Below are 13,132 nucleotides of genomic sequence, written 5' to 3'. Positions count from 1 at the left end.
TCCCCAGGGCCTGACAGCACCCGCTCCACAGCCCCTTCTCCCCGTGGGCACCAGCCCTAGCTGCAACTCCCATGTTCCTCCAACCCAAACTCCAGCCTTTCACGGGGGTTACTCCCGCACCCCTCCCTCTGTCTGCTCCTGGGGGTGCCCAGGTCACTCTACTTCCTACCCCGGGGACACAGGAGCACAGGCTGTGGTCTGTCACTTTCCTAGACTCCCATCCTGTCCACTCATCTCCTTCTGCACAATGGCCTCCTGCCCACAAGTAAGCCAAGGGATGGTCCAGCCACAGATGACCACCAACCTGCCCCCCATCTCCACCCAGATATGCCCCTTGGCTCCCTGACAGCCACAGTCAGCCCTCTCCCTGTCCTTCCCAGTCAGGCCACGGCTTGGCTTGCCTGGTCCTGGCTCTGCGGGGAGCCAGCCACATGTGGTTGCCCTGAAGGCAGCCCCAGTGCCTCTCCTATGCCCGGAGCCCTTCTGCCCCACCAGCACCGGGGCCCACCGTAGACGATGACAGCAGCGGAGGCGCTGCGGCGACGAGCTACGATGTTCTTGGCCACGCAGGTGTAGTTGGCCGTGTCGGCCAGGCGGGCCTGTCGCACCACCAGGCTATGCTCCCGCGTGATGTACACATTGGGGTCCAGGGATGGGTCCACCAGGTCCTCGTTCCGGAGCCACTCCACCTGGGGGAGGGAGCCATGCCACTGCACTACCTGACTATGCTGGCCCTGCCCGGAGCGAGAGCTGCCCCTGGGGTGGGGGATCAGCCTGGAGGGGTGGGCAGGCGGGACCCGAGACCTGGGAGCACTGCCCACCTGTGGAGTGGCACTGGATCCCTGCTCACCTCAGCTGGGGGGATGCCCTCTGGCGGGCGGCAGGGCAGCACGATGCCCTGCTCCAGGGACACCTCCTTGGCCAGCGGCTCCTGCTCAAAGTTCTTGCGCAAATCTGGGGGAAGAACAAGAGTGTCCTCCAGGCTGAGTGCCTCACGCCAGGTCAGCCTGGCTGACCCTGTCCCCTGGTCCTGCAGGGGCCATGGCACATGCCAGAAGGAAGTGTCAAGGGCCCAGGGGGACATGGGGGTGGCTGGGCAACGTCCATAGGCACTCCCTCCACCCATCAAGGCAGGATCTGAGGATTTCTGATGAGACCTCCTCCCCCAGTGACACCCTAGGGCCACCCCCACCCTGGACTCACAGGCAATGCGGATGTAGGCCTTCTGACTCTTGGTGGTGCCCGAGGAGCTCCACGCCACGCACTGGCACCAGTACTCCTCCAGCCCAAACACCTTCTCCACCTGCTGCCTCGAGACATTGATGCGGACCTCCATGGCAGGCAGTCCTGAGGGTGGAGGGGTGGGTAGCAAGGGCCGGGGCCATGCCTAGCCCCCAGGCCTCTCTGTCCAGTCCCCTGCCGGGCCCCTGCGCCACCACAGTCCCCCCTCTGCTCAGCAGGAGAGCGGAGACACTGGGGGCAACCCTCTGCCTGGAGGGAACACTGGGGGGCTCAGGGGGAGTCCCTTTATATCACCTGAAGGTCAAGAGTGGGTGCTTAGCACTTCCATTCATTATACTTTGTTACCCTTTGTTACCCAAGGCCTGTCTCCCTGGAGTCACTTACAAAAATATCACTACAGGGGCTTCCTGTTGTTTCAGAGACAAGGGCACAGAGGAGCTTTGGGCAACAGGGGCTGGCAGAGGAGGTGGGGCAGATAGGCTAGCCCTGGGACCTTTGTGGGTAAAAAACAGGGTAAGGAGCGATCTGGCTCACCTCCTGGGGTTAGTAGGTAGATCCTGATGGTGATAATATAATAACAGCTATTAACAAGATAATTACAGTGATTATGTTGTATGATAATAGACCCCTGGGGCTTAGCAAGGGCTCCCCACGTGCTGGCTTATCTTTTTCAATCTGCTCCCTTGGAGGTATTGCTCCCACTCCATGGATGAGGAAACAGAGGCTCAGAGAGGCAGTGACTTGCCATAGGCGTCCAGGGCTGTCTGCTGTCTGAATCCAGAGTATGTTCAGAGTGCTCAGAATCCAAGGCGTGCTCAGGGTTCACCGGAGGAGGGTGCTGGGGGTGCCCATCCCACAGGGAGAAATGTTGGCGAAGGGGAGGGGCAGCTCACAGAGGGGAAGCTGGCCTGTGATGGGTGGCCGGGACCCTCTCTACCCTGAATGGACTGGGCTGGAGGAAACACCTCTCAAGGATGGACACAGTCCCCCCATGTCTGCCACACCCAGAACCAGGTGTGGGGCATCTGGGGAGGGTCCAGATTTCTGAGGACCCAGGAGGGGGAATACCAGTCCTCCTCCAGGCCCCTGGCCCTCAGACAAAACCAGTGTCCCCAGGAGTAAGAAAAGACTGTTTCCAATTTCTCCTCCTCCTGACCCCAATTTCCCTTGGGTCATTGGCTTATCAGAAAGAGGGAGAGAGGCTGGTGTTTCCATTGTTAACAGAGAAATTCAATTAGGGCTGCATTGCAGGAGGAGCCGGCGGCCCAGCTGAGCAGGCAAGCCAGGAGGCTGTTTTCTGTCTTAATTTCTCTAACGTGTCTTTCCCTGACCCCTACCCAGACCCCTCCTCATGAGTCTCTCCGGCTCCCACACTGGGCTCCCAGATTTTCCTATCTCTCACCCCTGCCCCCCACTCCCGCCATGAGTTCTCACAGAATTTGGGGTGTTGTGTATCACCTCTGGCTGAGGTCACAATCACTGGGCTAGATCCCTCCATTCTGGGCACTGTCTACCCCACCCTCTAAGGCGCTGGATGTGTGCTCTCTAGTGGTGTGGGATGAGGGCTGAGAAGCGAGAAGGGGTCCCTTACAGGGTCTGTGCATAGGAGAGGGCCCCTGGGCACCAGCCAGCTGTCAAGCACACAGATTCTTGGAGCATCTGAGAAGGAGCTGTGCACATACTTGGGGGTAGAGACAGGGTCCTCCCTCTCAGCCTTTGGGGTTAGCGGTGGGAGACCTCCAGAACACTCTGAACTGGATACTTTTCCTCTCTTGGGTGGACAGGTCTATGGATGGACTGCTCCATCCCCCATGGTGGTGGGGGGAGCTCACGCACCACCCAGGCAGCTCAGCTCAGGGAGAACAGCACTAAATTTAAGTGCTCCCGGGACCTCCTTGGCGGTCCAGTGGTTAAGAATCTGCCTTCCAATGCAGGGGACGCGGGTTCCATCCCTGGCTGGGGAACTAAGATCCCACATGTCGCGGGGCAACTAAGCCTGTGTGCCGCAACTACTGAGCCTGCGCACTGCAACGAAAGATCCCAAGTGCCGCTACAAAGGTCCTGCGTGCTGCAACTATTTGGCTGCAACAGCCAAATAAATAAATAAATATTAGAAAAAAATCTTAAAAAAAAAAATTTAAGTGTTCCTATTTCTTTTTCCCTGTCTCCTCCCCACTTCTGTCCTGCCATCTCATCTCCTTCTTGCTGCCACAAATAAGGGCCAAGTTTGTCCATGAGGTCTAGATCCAGGCAGTGCCCTTGAGCCCCACAGGCTCTGGGAGGTGGGGAGACCCAGAGCCTGCCCTGCTGGTCCTTGAAATGAGGGGCTGTGCCCTCCCTGCTGCAGGTCAATGAGCAGCCTGGCTCCTGGGAGCAGTTTCTGGGCACGGCTGTGTCCGCACCTGCCTGGTAAGTGTGAGCAGGTGCTAGCCTTGGGGAGGGACGGGAGGATGGAGGGGTCCCTGCTGGCCCAGGCCCAGGAGCGTGTCGGGTGTGTGCAGGCGTGTGAGTGCTGTGGGCGTGTGGGGAGGCCCTGGTGTGGGCATGCTGAGGGTTTCTGGGAGGTGGAGGGGTGGGGGTAGGGGGCTCTGAGGGCAAGCGAGGGCTTAGGGTACCTTCTTACCAAACTGCTTCTAATAACCGGTCAGTTTGTTTAATACATGAAAAATTACACTCCCAGACCAGACTCCAGTGCTTGGTTTTGCAAATTTCCAGCTTCTACACTATCAGTGGGTTTGGGTTCAAGAGATTTCAGGCTTTGGTCCCCTCCCCATGGCCTTCTGGATGGGGAATGGGAGTGAGCAAGGAGGAGATCAGGTGCTCTCTCCTGGGGTGTCCACCCTGCCATCCCCACCCCCGTGCAGTAATGGGTGGGGCTGCAGATGTGGGCTGACCTCTGACCCCGTCATAACTGCCTGACCACAGAGCATTCCTGGCTCAGGGTCTTGGGTCTGTGTATAGCATGGTGGTGCCGCCCATGGCCTGGGCATCTGTTTGTGGGTAAATGAGAAGCCTATCTCTTTGCCTCAAAGCACTCAATGGCTTTGGGTTGAGAAGTTAATACGATCAATGAAAATTCAGATGTGCAGGCCATGGGAGGCCTGAGGTTGGATGCTCAGAGCAGGAGGGGGCCCTGGTGGCTATGGGTAGGACGTGTCCCCGTGAGCTCTGCTCTCTGCCTGGCTTTGAAGGGAGCAAGACCAGGAGAGCCTGTTGGGGAATGTGGGCTGAGGGCTGGCCTGGCCTGTGACTGCTATGTAGGCAAGAGCCTGGGTCTCAGCCAAGCCATGGATTCCAGACCTCGTGATGGCAGGAGACAAGGAGGGATGTATGTGGGAAGCCAGGAAGGGGAGGTGTGAGCAGTTTGGGACTGGCCTGGCACCTTCCAAGAGGTTCCAGGACAGGCTCTCAAGGCTGTGGGGAGACAGGTCTCTGGCTGTGGCTTGCTCTTCCTCATCTGTCCTTTCCTTGGGGGACCTACCTCAGCAGCAGGAGGACTCATAATGCTGCAAAGTGGTGCTGGGCCTTAGGTGTGGGGTAGGGAGAGAGGAAAGACCTGGGGCTGGGCTCCACCTGGGTGTGAGAGATCTCACAGCTTCCCCCACCAAGGGGGGCCATCCTCATCCCCATTTTACAGATGAGGAAACTGAGGCCCAGGGAGGGAAGGGGGGCTTGCCGCAGAGGGCACCAACCCCATGCATTCCCCTCCTGGGAGTGGGAGGCAGAGCTGGATCACCTGCACCAAGAGCCTTGTGGGCTACATTCTTAGCACCTCACCAGGCCTGGCACAGAGCAGGTGCTCAGTTAAGACCTGAGGACTGCAAGGAGGACGCTGCCAGCAGCAGGTGTGTGTAAGGCCAGGACAACGCAGGGCTCAAGGACCTGGGCAGGAATCACTCACTAGGGGGCTGACACTTGGGGGAAAGAAGACCAGCCCCTGGTGACCCTGGCAGGGGAGGATGGGGAGTGACTTCTGTGGACTAGAACGCCTGGTTGGAGCCCTGGACGAGTCAGAGCCATCTGTAATAGGACAGGCTGGCTCTGAGGACTAAATCACACGCTGATGAAACTCAGGGCTCGTCTGCTCACATCTGGGTTCATGTGAGAGCTTCCGAGTTCACCAGGGCAGGGCCCCCTCCTTCAGTCTCCCTCTGCCTGGCACCAGCTTCCCACAGTGCAAGTGCGGCTGCAGCTTCCTCGTCTCGCTGACCACCCCCTCGACCCCCACTTCTGCCACTCCAAACCTGGGCCTCTGGCCAGCCTGCCATTCCCTGCATTTGTCCTTTGGCCTGATAAACAGTCATTCCAGCTGATTTTAAGACTGAGGTTGGATGTTATCACCCCACCCCACCCCCACTCCGGGAATCCTTCCTGGGCTGCCCAGTCCCTCCCACCAGGAGCATGGGCCACCCCTCTGGGCCTGTGGTCCCCTGTCGGCCCTTGGCATCAGTGTGAGCTGTTCTGGGTGCCACCTGCTTGCCCCTGTGACTCAGGCCTCACTTAAGTGGCCGTACCGGGCCCAGGGTATGTGGGCTGTGTGTCTCAGGCTGGCTGAGCCTCAGTGGGAAGGGGCTCAGGACTTAACCTGAGGGCTCATCATGTGTGTGGGCTCCACAAAGCATCAAGGCAAAGGGGTAGGAAATGAGCTTAACTGGAGTCCAGTTAGCGAGGAGGAGAGGCTGTTAGCTCTGCCGGGCCTGCTCTCAGGGAGCGTGGGAACCCAAACAATGGCTCTCTGCCCCCATCCCCATTGCCTACTGCCTAAGGCCAGGGCTGGAGGTGGGGAATGAGGTGTCCCACAGAAGGGGCACTTCTTGGGTCTGCCTCTCCTGTCAGCCCCCGACACTGGCCCCGAGTGTCACCCATAGCTCTGGTCATGTCACTCGGTAGCTTGAAATCCCACTGGACTGTGACCTCACTCCAGAGCCGGACGGGTGAGGCTCCTGGATGGCACCACTGCCCGCTGCACACATTCCACACCCTCCCTGCTAAGCCCCGACCCGCACGCCGGCCCATCTGCCTCCAGGGCTTTGCTTGTGCTGTGTCCCTTTCTGGGGGTGCCTGGGACGCCCTTCTCCTCTTCTCGCCCTGACCAGGTTTACATATCACCTTCCCCGAGGAGCCTCCCTGGGCAGCCACAGATCCCAGAACTCAATGAGAGGTCACTGTGCTGCCCCCATCTCCGTGGGGCTGTGTCTCTGGCTCAAGGGTGGGTGCTCAGGGAACGTGCCAACGAACGGACCAACGAATGAACCAACAGATGCACAAAAAAACCAATCACAGAATGTGAAGTCCGTGAGCTCTTCCATCATCTGGGATCCACTCTTTTCAAACCTTTCTCTGCTGGCACCACTTGCCAGCCTGCCTCTGGGTCTGCCTGGGCTCAGATGCAGTGGCAGGGTCCTGCCACCCCCCAACCCACAGAGCTCCCTGGGGCATTTTGGGGGGCTTCCCTTTTACTCACTCCCCCACCAAGGGATGAAGTCTGGTGAGGGTGGGCCTCCCAGGGAAGGCCTTGGTGTGTACACAGTGGGTCCCAGGTGTGGGAGTCCTGCCTCTCCTGAGGACCTGGGGTGGTGCACACAGAGTGGTTAGTTTCACCCTGGCCTCGGCTCACAGGCATGCAGCAGGGGCAATGGCAGGCCCCTCTCTGGGCCTCCGTTGCCTCTGAGGCCGAGACTCGCTCCCCCTTCAAGTGACCCCGCCCGGCGCCCCAGCCTGGTCTCACCGCTGCTCCCATCCGTGCTGCGCTCGATCACGTGGTCCACCTGGCGCACCCACTCCCCGTTGCACTTGAAGAAGATTTGCGTGGCGGGCATGGCCTTGCACACCAGCAGCACCGGCTTGTTCTTGACGATGTACACGTCCTCAGGCTCCACCAGGAAGTGGGGAAGCAGGTCTGGGTTAGAGCCGGGCACCGGGTTGGCCACTGTGGCACTCTGCTGGGCCCCTGCAGCAGAAGCAAAGGGGGCAGGTGAGCTGGGGCCTCTGCTGGACTTGCGGGGCCCTCCCGGGGCTACCTGCCTGTTCAGGGGCTGGGACCGAGCCAAGAGGAGGCAGCCAGTGGGGCCAGGCTCTGCCACTTCCAGCCCAGCAGGCTGGGCTGCTGAATGCCTCCCTTAAACCTCAGTGTCCCCTTTCATAAAACAGGGGAAGCAGCAGCCCCCCGTGGAGACAAATACGGAAGTACCAGCACACAGCAGTGGTCAGGGCTCATTACCACCCTGGTAGAAGTTTAGGGATCTGGTGAGGCAGCCCACTGCCCTGGAAGGCCCCGGGGTGGGGGGAGAGAGGGAGGGAGGGAGAGGGCCCTGGGCAGCCTGGGGCTAGGGAGGGCAGGAGTCCCTTCCTCTGGTGCCCTGGCTGCTTTGGGGGCTGCTTCCGGGTTGCTCCCCATTCCTGGCCCCTGCACGTAGTAGGTGCTGAGAAAATACCAAGTGAATGAAGGAGGGGAGGAGGCTGTGGCGAGTGCAGATGTGAGGGGTGTTGGTGGCAGTGCTACAGGAGAGGCCCCCCGGAGGGGCGACTTGGGGTGAGCCTGGGCTGCTGGGTGGGTCCCGGGGAGGGTGGGAGCCAGGAGGGTGTGTCTAGGGGCCTCAGGGGCCCGGGCCATGTCCCACCCTTCGAGACCAGAATATGGGTTTCCTTCTAATTTTAACTGCAAACCACAGCCATCCCACAAGTCATTTGTTGCTAATTACACAGGTAATTGGCTCTGAGGCTTTGGTGGAGGTAACCCCCCAGAGCAGTCTGACCGTCTGCTCGACCAGCAGGACCTTTGAGAGGGTGGGGAGGGGTGGGGTCGGGGGGGGGAATGGGAGGATGGAGAGTGGGGGCACCCTCAGCCTCCACACCCACCAAACAGGCCCCTGACGGCCTGGCCTCTCCCAGGGCTGCAGTGATTTCCCCCAACACACACTCACAACCAACAGGGGGCTCTGGACATAAAGAGGGAAAAGCTTGGGCTTCAGAGACCCATCTGCTTGCTGCTAGTGGTGACCTTAGGTGGGTTACCCATTTTGTTGTCTATGACATCTATGGAGGTCCTGTCTGCCCCGTGGGGGAGTCTGGAGGTGCCTCACGCAGTCGGCCTCCTGGCTCCACTACCTCCTTACGGGCAGCCCAAAACCCATGGAGGGCTTCTAACAGGGAGGCCTGGCTCCTCGGGCCCAGGGGGCATCCACGCTGCCCCTTCTCTCTTGCTTGCACAGGGACCCTCTCTTTCCAGTGCGGGAGTCTGCCCTCTCCACCCCAAGACTGTGATTTTGGGGAGGGGATCTGTGCCTGGTCCTGTAGGCACCGGGTGGGTGAGCTGGGAATGTCTGCAGAGGCTGAGAAACCTGGTGTGACTTCAGGTAAACCCTGCTTGTTTCCTTGCCTGCAAAATGGGGGATGGTACCCAATTCTTAGGGCTATTATGAGGATGAAATGAAAAAAGGCACAGTGCTCAGTAAATGTTGGCTGCTATCCGTACCCAGTGCTTTTGCACCGACAATGGCAAAGGGCTCCATCTCCTTCAGTAACTCTCCTAGCAATCTCCTCCGGGGTGGGGACTGATGAGGAAACTGAGGCACAGAGCCAGCAGGTGTCTTGCCCTCAGTGTCTGCAGCAGTGGGCACATCCACCCCTCCTCCTCCCACCCTGGCCTCTCCCCAGCCTGTCTTCCTCCCTACCCTCTGCACTTTCTGCTGCTCCGTAATGAAGGCTAAGCTGCCAGGGAACCACGCTTGCAGTTGGGAAGACAAGCTCCCCTTTTCCCACCCTGCCCCATCCGGAACCACCTCCATGGGGCTCTGCCAGTCCTCGGGTCTCTGTTTTAGGCTGAGGAAGGTGGGGATGCAGGCAGAGGGGAGGAGCCATCTAGTCATCTTACAGATGTGGAATCTGAGGCCTGAGGGGGAAGTCACTTACCCAGCCCCGCGGCTCCAGCCCTGGACTCTGGGGGACCCACATCCTGACCCTTTTTTATGACATTCACTTGTCACTCAGCCGCCCTGACCCAGGCAGCGGGCTCAGCCGGGGCAAGGTTGAGTTGGGCTCAGGCCTCCCAATGTCTGGAGAAGGGTGGGCTCCCAAGTGTGGGCCTGGTAGGTCCAGGAGCCTCTCTAGACACTTCCTGGGGAAGCCACGGCATCTTTGCAGACCCCAGGGCTGCACAGAGGAAGGCTAAGCTTGACCCCTGAGCAGGGCCCAAAGGGGGCTGGGGGCAGGCATCACAGGCTCCAGAAGGGCATGCGAGACCTCAGTGTCCGCTTCCAGGCCTGCCCACGCCTCGCCTCACAGAGGCTCAGTGTGATGGCCTGTGTCTGCCTACTGGCTGGGAGCTGGGTAGGCACGGGTCCCAGCTGGGGGTATGGGCAGGGAGAGGGCACACGGACCCCCCCGACTTCCCTATCGATCACCGCGCCAAGCACTGCTCGTGTCAGCCGCCCGCTGAACCCAGCACAATCCCTCATGTCTGCATTTAACTGCTAATGAAAAATAAATGTACTGTGACCAATAAGGGACATAGCTCACTTCTCCTGGGCCTCTGCCACGCCACGCTGGCATGGTCTCCCCTCCCCGTCCCCGAGGGGGCATTTATTGGGTGGACCCAGGGGCCCCCTCCAGGCTGCAGTTATGACCGCTGGCAAGGACACTCTAAGGCCACGGGTGGGGGTAAATTCAGTCCCTCTTGGGGCTGCTGGAAGCTTCCTGGGTGGCCAGAGCTGGCTTCCCCTCCCTCTGGCCCCTTCGCGCACTACATGACCTCCACCCTTGTGGTCGGCACCTGCAATCTGCCCACCCCCCTCACCGTCCCAGTTAGGTCTCTCACTTGGACTAAAGCACAGTGAGAGCCTTGGGTCTCTCCCTCTCCACATCGCAGGCCACTAGCATGAGCTATCTTTCCCTTTGACATGAAACCCTGTACTTGTCTATCAAAGATAACACCAAGCAGTGCATGCTCAGTGTCAAATGATATATGATGTTTTCAAAAGGGCACAGACTCTAGTTCACTGCAGTCATCACCACTCCCTAATGCCCCCTTTCTCCCTGCCGGCACTTTCCTACCTTCTCCTCAGGGCCCAGTTCTATCGTCACTTCTTCTGAAAGAGGACTCCCCCACCTCCCTCTCTCAGGAAACCACACATGCCATTTTGCCCCCTCTGCATCTAGGACCTGTCCTCACTGGTTCTATAGCTCTTATCACAGGTGAAGCAAGCGTGTGGCTGAGTCCTGCCCAGCTCGAGGCTGCCTAGCGCCGGTGTTGGCGAATGGGGACTTGGATTTGGGTGCCTACTTCTGCTCCCTTCTGGCTGTGAGGTGATGAGCATGGGAGGAAGGCTTTGCAAAGCAGATGCACTGGGGCTGCGGGAGAGCAGGCAGGGGCAGGGCCCGCTGGCCACACAGGCCCTGCTGTATCCCGAACTCCACTCCCCAGCTCGCCAGAAGCTCCGTCCGCCACACCCTCGCCAAGTCTCTCTTACTTGCCCAGCCGCCCTCTTGGAATTCAGTTAGAAGACTTCTTTCATTTACTAGCAGACCCCTGAGAACTTGGTCACTGAGAACTGCTGATGGGGCTGTATGGACGCTCAGGGCTTGAAGTGGGAACCCCATTCCCAGTGAGCCTTGGGGCTGGCCAGCTGGCCCCCCCACCTGTCTCAGGAGGGCACTGGCTGCCTGATCAGCCCCAGCCGGCACCCCTGCTCTGGCTGCCCCATGAAGCGTGGGAGCCCCAAGCCTCGTAGTCCCCACCTACAGTGTCTTCTTAGGGATAGCAAGGGAGACCACGTCGTGTGTGAGAGGGTGTGTGTGTGTGTGTGTGTGTGTGTGTGGAGACTGGGGCCAAAGGGGGATAAGAGACCCCTGGGTAATGGGCCTTTTAGCCAGAGCTGAGCCTGGGACAAATGCTACCTTCTCCCTCCCCTCTCATGGTGCTCTTATGACGTGAAATGTATTCATTCATTCATTGTTGCATTCATTCAGCGAATACTTATTGAGTGCCGGGAACTGTTCTGGGATTTTGCAGTGAGCAAGACAGACACATCCTCTGCTCTCAGACGCTTTCCTTCAAAATGGAGAAGCAAAAGAAAATAGAGGATTCAGAAGTTGCCTAGGGTTCTGAAGCAGGTAAAAAGGGGTGCTATTTCGTAAAGGGTGTGGGTGCAAGGGCTCTAGAGGGGAAGAGGGCTTGGGGCAGGTTCCTCTGTGGAGGTGATGTCTAAGTGGACCCCTGAGGGCCAAGGCCAGGAGGAAAATCGTTTTAGGAGAAGGGAACCACAGAGGCTGTCAGACAGGAAGCAGCCGGGTTTGTTGTGAGGACAGCGAGGGGGGTGGCCAGGGCAGAGGGAGTGCAGGGGAGACGGAGCAGGAGGTGAGTCAGAGAGGGAGCAGCGGCCTGATCTTGGAGTTTTCTTGGGAAGGGGGGAGGAGCCTCTGGGAGGCTGTGTGCAGGGGAATGCTGAGATCTCCCTGCGTGAGGAATGGGTGGAGGGAGGCAGGGGTGGCAGTGGAGAGTCGGATGGGGAGGCATTCTGTGGAGTGGACCATGGTAGGCCCGTCCCATGAGGTCTATCTGGGAACTCCCACCCAGACATCCAGTCTCAGCCAACAAGCCACCTCCTCCAGGAGGCCTTCTTGGATCCATACTCTTTGTCACTTGGCCCCTGTGCCCACGCTGTCCCCTAAGCCTTCCTCCAGGGTACATGCTATATTCAGGACTGGGCACGCTGCCTCCTCCACTAGACCGTGAACTCGCTCGGAGCAGGAGCCCAGGTCTGACCTGGATACTGGTGGAGTGTTTGTTGAGTGACTGAATGACCGCCCCCTTTTTTCCCTTGAACTTCACAAGATTTGCCTGAGGGTGGCCCCCTTCACTCTTGTCCTGCAGGGAGACCCAGAGAGAGCTCAGAGAGGCCCACAGGCAGAGTTGTGGGCAGGGAGAGGCTCTGTGTTCCAGCCTGCCCTCCGCCATCCCCCAACATGCTGCAGCTCTGAGGTTGAACCCCCCTTTTCTCACCTGCAGCCTGGGATGATAAGGCCTACTCGTGTAACTCTGAGGCCCAGGGTGGGTATGAAAGTGCTTTCAAATGTTTTATTTTTCAAAGCACCATGAAAATATGAGGTGTGATTAATCAAGCTATTAATGAACTCGTGTTTTCTGAGTGAGGACTCAGTCTCACGGAGCAGGGTAGGAGGGCTGGGGGCAGGGTGTCATCTGGGCTCACTCAGCTGGGAGTGGTGAGCACTGCTTCTCAAGAACAGCCGTGCCGAGCTCCTGTCCATAAGTTGACAGGGGCTTGACAGGGGCTCCTTTTTATCCCTCTAACAGCCCCGGTCTGTGTCAATGGCAAAGGGGAGGGGCGGCAAGCCCCTGCTTTCGCTACTTTCCTGAGAAATGTTCTGGATTTGAAGTGGGGTGGAGGAGGGAGAGGGGGCTGGGGGCCTGGTAGCCTCCGTCTTTCTCTTCCTGGCTGCTCACCCAGCATTGCACCCCCTCATCCCTGGGCACCTATGCTCCCAGTTTCCCTGGCTCCCCGGCCTGGAGATGTGCATTTGGTCGGTCCGCTTGGGGCCTGGGTGTCCTGCTCCACAGGCCCAGGCGGGGAGAGGAGAGTCCACAGGATGGCGCACCACGCCCTTCACCTGGCATTCGAGGCTCTACTGGCCCAGGGCCTGAGCTGTTACCTGGCCTTGCCTCCAGGGCCTCCCTTCAAGTATGTAGGATGGCATCTAGACTACTTGCAAATCTGCAAAGGCTTGTGCATACTCTGGGACCCTGCCTCCCTCCCCCCTCTGGCTAACAGTACCCGCTTTTCTGCAGGGAATGCCTGGCCCTCACCCCACTCAGTCCATACAGTCATTCGGTCCCGGTGGGCTGACCCCATCTCTGGCCCCAGAGGTGGGTATA

General features: G+C 59.1%; 1 protein-coding gene across 2 annotated transcripts in view; it reads right to left on the bottom strand.

Annotated features, from left to right (window-relative positions):
- The window catches only part of UNC5A (unc-5 netrin receptor A), a gene marked incomplete at both ends in the record, with an annotated part of 62,543 nt that overhangs the window by 8,088 nt on the left and 41,323 nt on the right, over positions 1-13,132 (bottom strand). For both annotated transcript variants that reach the window (XM_081232312.1, XM_081232313.1), the window contains 4 exons: positions 509-689; positions 851-954; positions 1,204-1,347; positions 6,971-7,192. In XM_081232312.1, the coding sequence (XP_081088438.1) occupies positions 509-689; positions 851-954; positions 1,204-1,347; positions 6,971-7,192 (651 nt within the window). The remainder of the gene's footprint in view (positions 1-508; positions 690-850; positions 955-1,203; positions 1,348-6,970; positions 7,193-13,132) is intronic.

This window comes from Mesoplodon bidens (assembly GCF_964165515.1).
Source record: "Mesoplodon bidens genome assembly, chromosome: 4".
NCBI lineage: Eukaryota > Metazoa > Chordata > Mammalia > Artiodactyla > Ziphiidae > Mesoplodon > Mesoplodon bidens.
This window is presented reverse-complemented; position numbering and strand designations above follow the sequence as displayed.